Source organism: Antennarius striatus, chromosome 12 (genome assembly GCF_040054535.1).
Source record: "Antennarius striatus isolate MH-2024 chromosome 12, ASM4005453v1, whole genome shotgun sequence".
Classification (NCBI taxonomy): Eukaryota; Metazoa; Chordata; class Actinopteri; order Lophiiformes; family Antennariidae; genus Antennarius; species Antennarius striatus.
The window spans coordinates 13,919,846-13,935,521 of NC_090787.1; the positions used below are offsets into that span (position 1 = coordinate 13,919,846).

At 38.5% G+C, this 15,676-nt stretch overlaps 1 protein-coding gene across 2 annotated transcripts; it reads right to left on the reverse strand.

The window, feature by feature from the left end:
- Nucleotides 1-4,423: 4,423 nt before the first annotated feature.
- Nucleotides 4,424-13,737, reverse strand: lnpa (limb and neural patterns a). 2 transcript variants are annotated; one of them, XM_068329083.1, is made up of 13 exons: nucleotides 13,637-13,737; nucleotides 12,719-12,809; nucleotides 12,370-12,411; nucleotides 10,396-10,583; nucleotides 10,252-10,310; nucleotides 10,123-10,163; nucleotides 8,948-9,031; nucleotides 8,817-8,868; nucleotides 8,517-8,738; nucleotides 6,528-6,633; nucleotides 6,010-6,080; nucleotides 5,544-5,696; nucleotides 4,424-5,304 (listed from the first exon to the last, which is right to left on the reverse strand). In XM_068329083.1, the coding sequence occupies exons 2-13, from the start codon at nucleotides 12,743-12,745 to the stop codon at nucleotides 5,132-5,134; spliced, it is 1,218 nt and encodes a 405-aa protein (XP_068185184.1). In that variant the 5' UTR covers nucleotides 12,746-12,809; nucleotides 13,637-13,737; the 3' UTR covers nucleotides 4,424-5,131. The 2 variants fall into 2 exon arrangements, with proteins under 2 accessions (XP_068185184.1, XP_068185185.1); XM_068329084.1 differs by lacking the exon at nucleotides 13,637-13,737 and adding an exon at nucleotides 11,557-11,599 and having other exon boundaries at nucleotides 12,719-12,803.
- Nucleotides 13,738-15,676: the final 1,939 nt, after the last annotated feature.

Below are 15,676 nucleotides of genomic sequence, written 5' to 3' on the forward strand. Positions count from 1 at the left end.
TATCACAAACAGAAAGTTTTCAGTACCATTTTAGAAATGTATTTACTCCCATTGTGCCACACCTCCATTCTGATGCCTGTTTCACGCTGGCACACCGTCACTATCACACACCCCATGCCACAGGCTGCAGCGTGTGGCGATCATGTGTGCTGTGGTAAATAAATATAGATTGTAGATTTAGGAAGGGGGCACTATTTTACCATTACTATTGATTTAAATGAATCCACAACCAAATATATCAGGTTATTAAAACTCAAATGTAAAGCAGATCAATACTGTAAAATAGGTCCAGCAATGCTCCTGATGCGCAGCACTTAAAACAAAAGTATTCAACAGATAACTTCCTTTAATAAAGGCAGTGCATGTTTCCTGTCGTGTGTGATAATGATCACATTTCCCCTTTTTTCTTAATGGATGCTATGAGTTGCTGAACTAGTCAGGAGTCAAAGGGTCGGTTCATTGGACATTATTCCACTTTTACAGCTCTGCCAGCTCTCCACTGAAACTTCTCCGTGTCATTCTTCAAGATGAGTGAGACAAAAAGCTGAGACAGGACTGTGCACATCCCATAACTGTTCTTCTGTGCAGGTCTTCAACACTGACACACTCACACACACACACACACACACATACACACACACACACACACACGGAAAGCTATCGTCTTTCCATCTGGTAAAGTGGGCTGTTGTGATTGATTTGTGGATTTGCTCCCTCTTTTTTTCTCTCCATTTAAGTGAAATAATGTATGGAAGCAATCTGGCGACAGACATTTTGGAAAATCTATTTGAAATCATTTCAGCTGAAGCCGTGGCAGTTTGTCTTCTTAGGAGAGAGGAGCAAAGTATAATTGTCTGCAGTCTAGTAAAACACAGTATAACTGCCATCACACTTGACTGAGCTTATAGCCAGCTCGTCCCATGGCCTCTAGAAGATAGAGCAGTTAATGTTCCCTTTTATTTTAGAGGATATGTCACTTGTATTGCAGATTTATACCATGATACAGCAATTTTGTCCAAACAGATGGATAATGGTGTCACCAGCAAAAAGCCCTGTTTTTATTGAGTTTAGAACGTATTGTTTAGATGGGGGACCAGGTTGAACAGCTCCGCCAGCGTTTTCTCTCTTTATCTCTCTAATCTTGCCTGTATTAGATTTGATCATTTTTGTTTGAAGGAGGAAAATGTGGATGTAATGGGTTCCTAATAGCAAACACAGGGGATACAAATCCAGAGGCCCTGTTCTGTAGTGCTTCCATAAGCACTACTGATTTATAGAGGTCTTTATGACAGAAAGGAAAATGATCTGCTGCAGGTATAAATCAGGTGAAGAGTAGGAAATTGAACTTAGATATCATCTTGTCAGATGCTTAATGCTCTTCCTCCTGTCACATTCGATAGGACCAATTTGGAGAATCCTGCAGAGGTAAAAAGAAGACAATTAACAATGACAGTGTGGTAATAGATGAAGCTATAAAATGAACCTGCTGCCTGCAGGATGCTTTGTATGATTTCCACGTGAGGTACTAACAGGGGTGCGTTGCTTCGGCCCTTCCACATGTTCCCTGTTCCATTCCTGGTGGTTTTCTTGAACACTCCACACAGAGAAATTAAAGATAAAATGACAAGAAGAACAGAAAAAAGACATCATTTTTGTGGTTTGGCACTGCACTTTAAGTGAAATACTATCGTGCTTATGAAAGCACTTGTAAATTTAAGTCATCCTTGTTTTTATGCTGTCAATTCCAACTACTCACTCGACGCTAAAGCCATATAGAATGAATCAATATATCCATTGCTGTGCAGCGATAATGTATGTACTGAAACATTAAAAGCACAAACAGCTTGAATGAATTCTACTGAAGTCTTACACACAACATTAGAATCTAATTCTGTAGCCTCTATGCAAGTAAGACAGTTTTTAACAATGAAACTCACATTTCCATACATATGTTGTACTCTTCTAGTTTATCACCTAATTAAGATACAAGATTGTTTGCCATGATAACTGTCAAGCTGTAGGAGTGCTCAAACAGATGCTATCTCTCAGTGGCCAGAAGGTCTGACGATGGGACAGGGAATGACAATGCTCTCTGATCCCTGAATGTCACTCCGTATAAACTACAGCACAGCAGTTTATTGCCAGCATCATGCATTCAGCAGCGTGCATTTGCGATTTGACAGATAGACCGTGTGGAAAAAAAATAATAATGCAAACCCATCCATCTGGGTGTGTGGGATTCAAATGACTTGAATTTTAAAAACTAATTTCTTCAAAGCTGATGACCTTTTGTGAAAAGCTACTGAAGTTCGTCATGCAGCAATTCAAGTCCAGGCAGCTAAAGGGCTCCAGTAATAACCAGAGAGCCGCCGCTCAGGAAGCATCGCCCCTTGCAGCTCATCAAGGCGAGCTCTTGTATAATCTAATGTGATTTTAATGCTTCTCTGAAGGAGATTGTGCTCTTATTACTGTGTAATGATGCTTGTTGTCAAGAGCCTACAGTGATGTCTGATATCACAACTACATTAACAGCCTTTGTAACACTCATCTCAGTGTTTTCCACCAATGCGCAATGGCTTGTGGTATATTCTTACGACTTTGTTGGTCTTCTTGTTATATTTTATATCATGATGGACAGAAACATGGTAAATCTTAAAAACTCCCTTCTCTATTACCTCGGTCTGATATAGTACTTTTTTTGTATTCAGTACAGTAGATAGAGCGTAACGATGAAGGTCTTCTCTGAGATGAGGAGAATTTTGAAGTGCTCACACCCGGGGGCAGCAAATGGAAAAGTGACAAGCCTGGTGCACTTGTCTATTTTACTTATTCTGTGCCTCTGTTTCATATTCTGCCTCACACCGCAAGGTTATTTTCCTCCAGGGTTCAGAAGGGCATGCACTTTCATTTCTTCAGAAAATTGTTTCGCAGGATTTCAATCTTTGGCTGCTAGATATGACAAAACACAATATCAAGAACACTTATGTTTCTTATCTGCCATTTTTTCTGGGTATAAATAAAAGATCAGTATAAATTTATGTCAAGTGGCCTCGAATGCACATGTGAGAGATGAGTATGAAAAGAACTATGAACCTTGGGACAGCCCCACTGTACATTTCATCGCTTGCTCAAAATTACCTTGGCACTGGGGCTCTCTATGTCATTTGTCATCTGTGAGAATCAATTAGTGTTTCCATGATAGCAATCCAGATGAATCCTTTGAGTGTTTGGACAATTACCCAGTGTCTTTTACTCTCAGATTAGGCAAACAGGATTTCTTTGAACTGCTCATGTATTAAAGTGAGATGATGGTTATTTAGATGTAGATTATGATCACAGGTAGGAATATACTGTTGGGGAGTTGAAGTGCCATCCCAAATATGGATTGTACCTAAATAAGCCTTTGAAATTTGCAGCTGAAATCATCTTACCATACAAATATGAGAATAATTTTGACACTTCAAGGAAGATATTTAAATAAAGCCCTTTGCATTTTAACCATTTCTTCTCATGCTGCAGATCTACAAATGACTTGTCATGTCTGCTCGTGCATTATGTTAAAAATATATATCAGACAGAACATTGTTCCACTTTAATGAAACCACACTGTCAAGAAATGATTCAGTGCTGTGGAATCAAAAATATTACATAAACATATGTTTTCAAAGAACACAGAAGTTCTTTTGTGATACATTACTTATGATGATGTGCAGGCTGTGAATAGTGGACAACCTCCCTGTTGTGAAAAATCTCAAACATTGTCCTATTGATGTCCCATTTTTTTCCCTGTTTGGCTCTTGTCACAGGTCAACCTCAAGCAGTATGCTGTGGAATTAGGCGTTACTGTCGATGTCACATTGATGCATTACAAGGCCCAGGAGGTCACATCTCTGTAAACAGACATTATCAAAACCCATAGACGATGTGGAGTGTTGACCTCACCAATAGTTTAAGGTTTATCTTCAGGGGAAAAGGGTCGTGTAAAGGCAGAGAGCAACTTTGTAGCCGCAATGACTTTCTTGTTGCAAATGAAGAGGGTCAAGCAATCAAGAGTAGTGGGGCTCCGTGTCAGCACCATTATCTTACGCTGTCTGAAATGATCAATGAGCTTAAATAAAATGATCACAAGCTAAAATTGGCTTGCTAATGAAAATGGACTGTTTAAGCATACTTTGTGAGATGCTGGCTAAAAGAAATGGGGTCTTTTAAAATACATGACACAGATCAGCTAGAGGGATTACATGAGAACGATCGTCACTGAGGCTATTTACATATTAGATGGACCCTTCCTATTGACAATTATATTAATGTGAAACACTTAAATCCAGCAATGTTTTCTCTGCATTTGTTGTTATCCTTAGAAGTATCTACTGTATATTAAAAAAATCACAGAAAAGCCATATCAAACCATTGGACACATACACAAAATTTCTCAAAAGTTTATTTAGGATTATTTATTCAGAAACTGGATCCAAACGTTCAGCAAACATATAGTGTCTTCTTTAAGCATTTAAATGACTGTCAATGTGTTCAAAGATTTTATCAATAATATGCTGGAGCAGAAGTTTAAAAAATAAAAACTGCTTAATGGCAGGCGCACCGTTACAGACATCTGCTTTCATCCTTCATAATAATAAATACATTCTGTATGTGCATTCCTGCATTTCTATTACGGCACCATGGCTGTGTAAACATATCAGCACCACAATGCAAAATACCTTATTCAACATCATCATGAAAGGCACAGAACTGTAGAAAAATATCTATAAATAATTTTCTATGAATAAAAAAATAGTTTCAACAGCATAGTTTTCAATTACCCAAGGGCACAAACAAACAAAAATAGACAAAAACACTTTTCCTATTTAACATCAAAAACAAACCAAAGGATTCATGCTTTCAAGGAGCTTGGCAAAGCAGTCACTACGAAATGCTAAAGGTACAAAATTTAATACTAAACGTAACTCCAAAGCTGACGCTATAAAAACAATTCTCAAAAGAAAAGACGTACTGTACTGCAGGTTGAAAATCCCATCAGCTGCTGACTTGTTGTATTATTTCAACTCAAGGAATTTATTTACGTGGGGAAAAAAAATCCAGCCTGACTAATGTCAAAATTACAACTCAAGTTTTATTCCACTTCCATGGCTGACACATTCTGCTCTCCATCAGATTTGTCAGAGGGGGGCTCTAGTGACTCCGGGGTGGTTTGACCGTCCGATGCAGAGCTGGGCTCAGTGGTCATTGATGGGCCTGGTTCTTGACCATCTGATTCAGCAGACACTTCAGCAAATTTGGTTTTAGCTGGTAATTAAACATCATTTTTTAGGTTAGTTTTGCATACAGAGCTGTCAAACAAGCATGAGAATAAAAATTAAAGGAGTCATACAAGTAAAAAAGGAAAGCATTATATAAAAACCTTGTGCCTTTTAGATTTTATAATTCTATATTTTCATGTCCCGATACTGGAAATCGTTTTACTACATTAATTAATCTAGAGATCTGTCATGTGTAGCAAAAAACTACTAGAATTTCATAATCACCTAAAGCAGATAGATCGTCCTCTTCTTCAGCGTCAGGCGATGACTGTGTGTCAGATGACAGCTTCACTTCTCCGGTGACCTCAGGGAGTCTGGGTGCCTGAGGCCTGGTCTTTCTTGCAGGGTTTAAGAAATAACAGTACGCACATCTGAAGGCTGAAACAACAGGAATAAAGCAGCATACATTTCATTCATGCCACTTCACCAGCAGACTCTAAAACAGACACAGATTAATATACATGACTATGCACCAATGGCAAAAAATGCCTGAGATGCATAAACACTACAGATTGATGTGTAGCACTAGTTTGCATATTCAATCTTGTTGCGGTTTTGCTTACAAGGGTCGGCAGTGGCAGAGGCATTTAAGAGTCATATGATATAGTACACTGCCAAATGCTTGGGGGCAAATGAAGGCACAGTGTTTGATGGAGACTGACAAGGAGTGTTGTGTTTCTCAAACTCTTACCAACGTATTCGAATTCCTCTTTTAATGCCATGCCGTTATGAGACAGACACTGCTGACATATGAGAGCAAATCTATGAAGAATGAAAGACAATCTTGTTAGGTTGGTAAATAGCGCAAGGAGTAGCACTAGATTACGTAAAAAAACATTTTTAGTATCTTAAAATTGTGTTCATTAACAAGGGGAAAATGAATCTCCAACAAACTATCACACTGCAACATTTAGGCCTCAGCAGAGCGTCATCATAGAATAAGGCCTAGCCCTTAGTTCTATTTTGTCCTTGAGTGCTCCTCAGTTTTTGACTTACCCCTAAAAACTTTTTGACTTACCCCTAATCTAGCAAATTAGATGCCATTCGTCACATCATCAGTAGATAAGTAACTTTAAGATATTTATCACAGACATTTATATATTGACAAACAAAAGCGACAGTCAAATTTGACAGCCGTTTGGCAGCAGATTTCATTTCTGAGAACTGGGACTGGGCCTCAGAATAAACAAACAGCGTGTGATGGTTTACCTGTTCTGAGGACCATCTCCAACAAGATACTCAATGACTCTGTCCAGAACGCGTCTTTCCCTGGGGAGCACAGGTCTGGCCAGGGGCGGGCCTGGGGGGTGCATCCCTGTTAACATACAATATCGCTGCTTTTAAAACACACTGCAGTCTCAAATGCAGACTGCAACGTAAACTCAGGGTGCTTACAGTACAAATGCTGTGAAATTTAAATGAAATTGTGGGGCTGACATTCACAATTTACAGCACAAGCCATGAAGGATTTTACATAACCTTGCCCCAAATTTCTCAACGGTTGAACACCGGATCTCATTTGCAAATCACGTCCAGAATCCCTGCTGTGTTGGTGAGTAGTAATTAATATAATCTAACATCAAGAGCAATCATAGGACGATGACTGGTCATTTCTGCGAGACTTGGCAGAGTCTCAGCATCCTGCTGGTTATTAATTTACCAACATATGGAAACTCTGTGGTGACTCCTTCTATCAAATTGCTTTTCACTTTCAATTTTCCACTGAAGCAGGTGATAACATCAAGTCATGTAAACCATTTGTGAGGTGTTCCCAATGCCAAAGGCAATTTCACCAAGTGTTAAAAGATATTTACTGAGAATCCACCACTGCCCAGAGAACAAATGCCGGTCTGGCTAATTAATCATAGTTATTGTTAATCCTGTTTCATGCATTCCTCACAGTTGGCATTCCACATGGTAATTACAGCATGCAGCTTCCTCCAGGAACACATTTTCATTATTGTTTGCGCTTATTTGCATCTTCAGTTGTTTATTGCTTGGAAATTGTTTAAACTGAATATTCAATACTTCCACAGTACACAGCTGTCTTCCATTTACAACAACCGCACAGAAAGTATTTGCACTTCAGCCTACGGCTCATACCGTTACCATGGCATGTTTTGTGAAGGCCTTGCTTATATATGGTTAAAATACAACAGGTTCGACAAACGTTAAGGGCGTGAGGCGGGGGAAACTCCGGGCGCGACGCCAGTGCACTGGGGAGCCACACAGAGACAGACAAACACGCATACCCACACATACCTATGGGCAATTTGGAACGGCCAATTAACCTGAAGCGCGTTTTTGGAGGTGGGAGGAAGCCGGAGAACCCGGAGAGAAACCACGCAGACACGGGGAGAATATACAAACTCCGCACAGAGCAGGACTCAAACCCGGAACCGCCAAATAATTGCAAAAATAATCCACAGGTTTGAATTTATATTTCTTATTTGTAATTTATCATTCAATCCATTTGCTGTTATGAGTGTCATGGTGGTGTTATAAAGTCTCACAGCATGGTGGGTACAATTGTAGTAGAGTGTAAGCTTATCCTGCAAGAGGATTGAACGTTTGCTGTTGACCTTTGAGATAGATAGATAGATAGATAGATAGATAGATAGATAGATAGATAGATAGATAGATAGATAGATAGATAGATAGATAGATAGATAGATAGATAGATAGATAGATAGATAGATAGATAGATAGATAGATAGATAGATAGATAGATAGATAGATAGATCTTTTTCAAACAGCCTTTCAAAGATGACCACATTTCATTGGTTCAGGATCCCTTGAGAGGTTTTCTTTAGCAGGTTTTACTTAAATAACTGGATGAAACCTTTCACACAGCCAAACCTGGATGGAATACAAGCTTTTTTCATCTTTTTTCTTTTATTTGTGTTGGCTTTGAAATTTTCGAAAGCAAACAAAATTAAAAAACAGAAAACTGACTACATTAAAAGTTACTTTAAACTTCAGTTCACAATTACAGACTTGTTTGAGAAAGGTTGGACCTTTTAGTGGTAAAACTACATTCACATAATTACCCATTAGAACTACTGTGTAACATACTCTACCCTCTCTAACAATACACCACAGAGCTTTGAGCAACTGGGGACACGGAGCCAGGGAAGAGTAAATCACACCTTAATCGACCACATTATGATGTGGTCCCCCTGTGTGCAGGTAACTCACCGAATCCTGGAACAGGTGTTCCAGGGGTCACAGGTTTCCTCATCAAGCTCTGCTGAGCGGCTACAGCGGACAGGTTCCTCTCTGGGGGTCCACCTGGAGCAGAATGGGAAGACCGTCCAGGATAGGTGGGCCCAGTGGCGAGAGGAGGGCGTGCAGCAGCTCCATTTGCAGGATTCACCACCACTGGTGGGGTCTTTGGGATGACATTGCGCTGACGGAGCTCTACCACAGAAATGTTGCAGATTTAAAATATGTAAACATAGAAGATATGGTGCTGACTGCATAAGAACTCAGTACTACCTTGTCCAGGTCTGGGAGTCATGTGAAGCCCAGTAGGAGTGGATTCAAACTCCTTTACGCAGAAATGGCACAATTTTAACGTAGAACACAGAGGGCGATTTATGTTTCAGACTAAAAACAAAACAACCCACCATTTTCTTCTTGGAATCAGGATCAAATCTCTCCAGAATCAATTTAGCGTTTTTATATGTCTCAGTTTCCATGACTTCTTCAAGCTGGAAAAAAAAACATTAAAAAAGTATTTTATGGCTCAATAATTTTCTCAATACATTGTAAAAACCAATCACTTCTGGAGAAATAGCTCTATTCCTGAGTAATTATTTGATAATCATCTGATATATTAATAGATGTTTGATAAACACACATTAATAACTTGGAATCACGTACCATAACATTATGAGTAAATGTGACTGATAAATGGCAACAGGAAGTTACCTCACTAAATTGTACATCTTCATTTAAATAAGTACCAAACATTTCTTAATGTTTACATATAATATGAAGAATAATTACATTCACTACTTCGATAATGGAGAGTGTGAAAATCCATCAGCCCTAATTATTGAAAGTTATTAGACTTGACAGAGGATGACAAGTAATTTCTCAGATTTATTTCTTTCCTGAAATAAATGCTATTAATTAAAGTGACAGAGGCAGAGTGGTTTACTGGGTTAAGTTACTGTACCAATCAAACGCCGTCTGTACCAATCTTAAATTAGCAAGTTCTCTTACTGCAAAATGTCAATAAGAGAAGTACCGTGAGGCTCATTGCTTAATTTACAGAAGGAATGCTCAGTTAACTGGAGACCACTTCAAAATGTAAAGCCTCCTACAGAGAGTAAAAGCTCCATATGTCTTCCTCACTTATCTGACCACAGTGCATGCCACAGAGATATGAAGAGCGTCTTTCAATGAAATGTCCATCAATGAAAATTACCATCAATGTTTTTGTACTGGCCTTAGACCTACTAATGCTGCACTGAATGACAGAGAAAAACAAACATGAAAAAAGAATGTCTCATTTTACTTTGAATGGCTGCTTTGACTAAATGACTGATGAGAATTTGGGTGATTGTTTAGTAATAGTTAAAGAAATAAAGTGCATTACAATCGCTGTGTAGCTGAAATTGACTTGCGATGTTCATATCTCTAGTACGTCCATCAAAATTTTTTACTGCTTTGCTTTTTGGGTCAACTCCATCCATGCCTTCAGAAAATATTGTTTGGTTAGCAGGACAATGCCAGGTTGTCTTAATCTTTTATAGAACAAGAAAATCAGAGATCAACCACTCAAATCGTCACTTACTATTTTCCTTTTCTGTTCTTTCAAATCCTCTAATTTGTTGTCTGGAGAAAAAAACACAATGGAACTTTAAGAATAACAAATCAATAATCTTATCTGGAAGTTATGTATTAATGACCAAAATAGTCTTACTATTTTTTTCAGTTCTTCGTGTAAAAATGATGATAAGCATTTTCCGAAGTAACCAAATTCTACAAAGAAAAGGGAAAAAAAGCTTAATGGTAATTCTGTGGTTACAGTTTGGACAAACTGAAATCATCAATCTTACAAACTTACAGTAACGGAAACACTATGAAGGGAAGAGACAACACGAGCCGCCCCATCAACTGTTCAGGCAGGTACCAGAAATACACAACCACACATGTGATCAAGTAGACAAGACACGAGTACAGGAGAAGTCGCCCAACCCATGTCTTCAACTGCTTTTGATACTTCTCACTGTACTCATCAAGAATCTGTATATCCTGCAAGGGAAAATGAGATCAGCATTAAGGCATGTGAGGAACACGTTTCTCAACACAGAATGCACTTATAGAAACTCTACAAACTCTTACTAGAATGAAACTCTGTTGTCACTAAACGTTTTGAAACTTAACTCCAGTTTATTTTTAAAAAGTTAAATATGCAAAATTGTTAGCAGCCATTTCCCGTGGTAATGGTCCCTCACTGTGTATTCTTTCTGCCTGTTTGCTTTGGCTTTGGGATAATGTGCATCGGGGCAAACTGAACCCAGATTATTTCAACAGTTTCATTTTTCTTGAATTGTGCAGAAGACAGTCTTTTGATGCCATGTCTTTTAACTGTGTATGTGTAAATGAGTAGAAAACTGCTTGTGTGAAAATTTATTCATTTGGGGGGTTTTTTAAATCTCAATAAACAGTTTAAAACAAAAGTATTGTCAATTTTATTCAAAACCGTTCAACCATAATCAATTGAAGTTAATATACAAAATGATCTTTAGCATGACAGCAAATCTTAAGGTAAACCTGCTGCATAACATATAATCTATCATATCATATTGGCAGTGTAAGTAAAGATTTGGACACATAAATCAATCATTTTGATCAGATCATGGTTCTGATTAAGCAGAAAAAACAATTAGTTACATAAAGCATTATAATTTTACAATCAACAAGTGGCTCATTCATCATTTTTCATGTTAGAAATATTACACCGCTGCATTCAAGCACTGCAAGCCCCATCCTAAAATAACTGCTGCTCGCAGACGGGGATCCATGCTGCTCACTATGCTTCAACCATATCTTGTGTGTTTGTCACTCTAAGAACGGGTTACACTGATCTCATGTTCAGAGGTACAACAACATGTATATGGTGAAATTATACACATGAAAAATGAGCAACACTAAAATGAATCTAAAGCTCATTGAACCACTTTTATAGAAAAAAAACAAAGTCAACATTTCAATTGCACCTGACCTCTTCAGTCTATGTGTAGAGTCTCTTGTTACAAGGGCAGATGCTGAAAATAGACCAACAGTAGCTTAGCTGTAGAAGAACACTAAAGCTCCACCAATATGTCTTCCACGGCGTTTGTCAACAAAAACAGTCTTAAGTGGTAAATTAAAAGGAGATGCAGCTTATAAAAGCTTTAGACAATGGATGCATTAGTTAAAACAATAGAAAGATAACTCAAGAGTATATTGTTACATCACAAAAAGCCACAATGATTAATGAGAAGTCAAATGATCAGACATGTTGTGAGCAAATCCCCATGTGGACCAGACTACATTGGAAGAGGTAGTGTGAATTAAAATCTTACTAAGTCAATGCAGTGTATCTGCAGAACCTATGAGTGCTGTCGAACCGCACAAACTTCAGCCAAATCACGAGCTTTGACAAAAGTCTTACATTCATTTTACTGATAATGTTTCCTGTACTGTATTTACTAATTTTACTTAGAGCAGGGCCCTTAAACAAGTTTAGATGAATCAATTAGATGAAACATCATCACAAGACATACAGTGTTTAATTTTCCTTGACATGAATGTAAATAGGATTCAAGAGGGAAAAAAGGAGAACATGAGATACTTTATCCCTCTTTGATAATGTTATGTGTCATTTACAACACCTTTCAGAATTAATTAACAGATTAATCTCTAAAAGGATATCAAGTACCAAAAATGCATAAAGTATAAAAATGATACATTCTCTACACAATCATCTGTAATTTACAGATTTCTAAACAGCCCTTCTTTCAATCTACCAGATAAATCATTAGGTTAATCATACCTTATCGATTCCTTCCAAAACCTCCACAGTAGATGGTTTAGCCTGTTATGCACACATTAGGAAACCAACAGTCAGAGAGAGGAAATGGAAACTCAAGTCACAACAACAGCATAGTTTGAGCAATAACATTTTGAACTGGAGGATGAAAGTTCCTGTTTCTTATCTTTACATTATGAATCTGAGCTTTGATCACTACATGCACTGAAATCAAGTTCAGTTACTGTAAAACTGGAAGCCTTTATGTTCAAAGTTAAATGATTACAACAAAATAAACTACAGGCACATTAGTGTAATTTGACTCTACAGCAGCACAAAATTTGACATTTTGAGTAAATGTGAGAAAACAAACCTTCCACCGTGAGATGATGGCCCCCATGTTTCTAATGAGGGATTTCTGTGTCTGGGACCTTCTGGCTTTCTCTTTGAGCTAATCTATGCACCTGGAAACAAGTGATGGCCTTCAATACACAATTTACTGCTTCAGGCTTTTATTGTATGACTGATGGAGTATGGTCAATACTATTAAAAACATTGCAATGTTCCAACATGTATTGCATGTTGTTTCTAATCTCCATCTAAAGACGACTACTATTAAGATCAATTATTATTATTATTAAGATTACTATTAGAATGAACAGAACAATTTAACACAAAACAAAGCCCAAAAATATAACTATCTCCGTGCAGTGCATTCAAATGATAAACCAATCATCTCACAAACTGTTTACACATCAACTCTATATTAGAACCCCATTGCAGCTCAAGGTGTGACTGTAAAATACATCAGGAGTCGTTCACACTGCTACAAAACAAACCTTCATGATTTCAGTGGGACTCCTGACAGCTGCACGCAGTATTTTGATTAATTGCACATTTCATCGTCTCAGTATGTCATCTGTTGCTAGCTGCTTTTAGAAAACTTACAGCTCCACTGTTCTTTCGGAGGCGAAAGTGATTTCATAACAACGTGAACAAACTAAAAAGTAAAGTAACAAAACCAGTGACCCCACAGAGCTTGTTTTTCATGTTGCTATTCACAGTTAGCGTTGGTTTTTTAACCCACTTCGTGCATTAAGTAGCTGCTAGCTCGTTAGCCTCAGCTGTTCTATTTGCATGTCGTTGCTAAGCTAGCCGGGCTAAGAACTAATGACGCGTTCACTTTATCACGATAACAAGCTAGAGCTGTGCCAGATCAGTACGGACTTTTTATGCAATAAAGACATAAAAGTGTAACAGAATAGTGGATAAAAAGCAGAAATGTGTTTACCTTGTAGGCACAGGGGCACCGTTTGAACAGCCTGTAGCAGGACGGCAGCGCTCCTAACTTTAGACGGAGTGTTGGTGAGTCAACATGGGGGCGTGTCCGCCAGCGCACAGGGGCGCGCTTGAGGTGGTCACGTGACTCCAGCCCGACCCACCTCTTATTGAGACGCGTTTAATTCACACGCATTTAAAAAAGTAGGCAGCAAAGTACAGTAATGTCCTCCAGAGGAAAAGAAAGGAGGAAGTTCAGTCGTTTTTGTTGATGATCATGGACCACCTAGCTGGGATGCTTGGATTAATGGTAACAGTGGGAGGCGTACTGGCTGTAGATACTGCCAATGGTCTTTTATTGCATCCCACTTCAAAGCGGTGATGTATTGTAATTGTCAGTGTTCATGTGTTCATCCGTTCATTAGTCCACCAAATATCTTCGCAACCGTTGGAGATAGAAAAATTAAACAAAAAACACATTACTCGGGCAGCAAAGGGGATGAAAATGAGATGATAACCTTGACCTTGAGAAAACTAGGTCAAGGTCAAATTTTAACTTTTGTACACTCAGGAACTGGATAAGATAGAAAGATGAGGGAGAAGGCCAGTGTAAGACCGTAGTTCAAAGATAGTGCTTTGATCAATGAAAGTAGGTCAGAGCATTAGCCTTGATCTTTGACCTATACAAGTAGGTCAGGGTAAAATTTTGAATTCATTGATGTCGCGGGATGTTGCAGTCTGTGACTGCACTGGTTCGTGTTGTTATTTTAATCTTTTAGAACATTCCCTCTCTCTGCTTGAAAGTAGGTGAAGTTGTGCCAGAGACTCATAATCCACTTCTTGCAAATATTCTGTCAGAAAGTACATGACTGGGGGTTGGGGGTGGGGTGCAAAATCTCTCTCTGGAAAGCATGGTCCCTCAGCAAGTCACCAGATGTACAGTATTTATAGTTTAGTCACATAACACACAAACGGACATACAGATTTAAAAGATTTATTTGATGAAGTCGTCTATGTAAAACGATACTACAGATGTCTAGTCTAGGTATGTATGTAACACATCCCTGTGTGGTAATGTCTATTAATAACTTTTCCCTCTATAGTAGACACGGCACCTGCATCTCATGGCGACTACATTGGCTATCTGCTTCCTCCCAGAACCTCCTAATGACCAGATCCAAGTTGTCAGGTGATCTCTGTCATAGCCTACAAGGAAACCTGTGTTTTAGGTCAAGCTGCAGTATAGCCTTACAACCCCCCCAAACTGAAAGGTGTAAATCCACTCTATGGTCTCAAGGGATTAAGTCAATTTTAAGCACCTGATGAAAATGTGTTGGCAGTCTGTAACCCAGCAGGCTAGTGATTCAGTCAACTGGCACACAAAAATCTCTAAATGTTCAGGGCATCAGTGGGAAGAAGTGGACTTTTGGCCAGGATCTGGTCTTTTATAAATCATATGCTTCTGGGTGCAGCTCTTGGCAGCTGTGGAAACTGTCCTGAACTGTATTAAGCATACATTTTGGAGCAGTAACAAAAAGAAAATAGTCTATAAAGTTATGGTATGTTAAGCACCAAATCAAATTGTCAGATGTCAAATATCCATAGATGTGTTGTCCTATTACCAATTAGCTTTCTGGTACCCATGGAAATTTCTTTAAGGCTCAAAAAAAGTGTTTAATGCTGAATTAATACTTCTTGGTTTTGCTATGTGTGAGAAGTACCCTTTTTGAGTTTGAGGTTTTTTCCCCAAAGATATACTGTATATTTGCCTGTGTTATTATTCAACGATATTTCATTATACTGTATTTTCTATTCATTTTTTAACGCATAAGCATATAGGAAAGCTCCCCCATTGGTGCTTTGGTTCGATTCCTGGCAGGTGTGCCTGCTGCCAAGCTATGTAAAGATTGAATGCCTCTTTGGTGATTGGTGCTCTTCTCCGTGTTGTTTTGCTACACATGCTAATACAATTCATTCCCACTTAAGAAATAAGCAAATTCTTATCCTCAAGTATACTTGTCATCACTGTTCTGTCAAGTCACAGTGGCTTGTT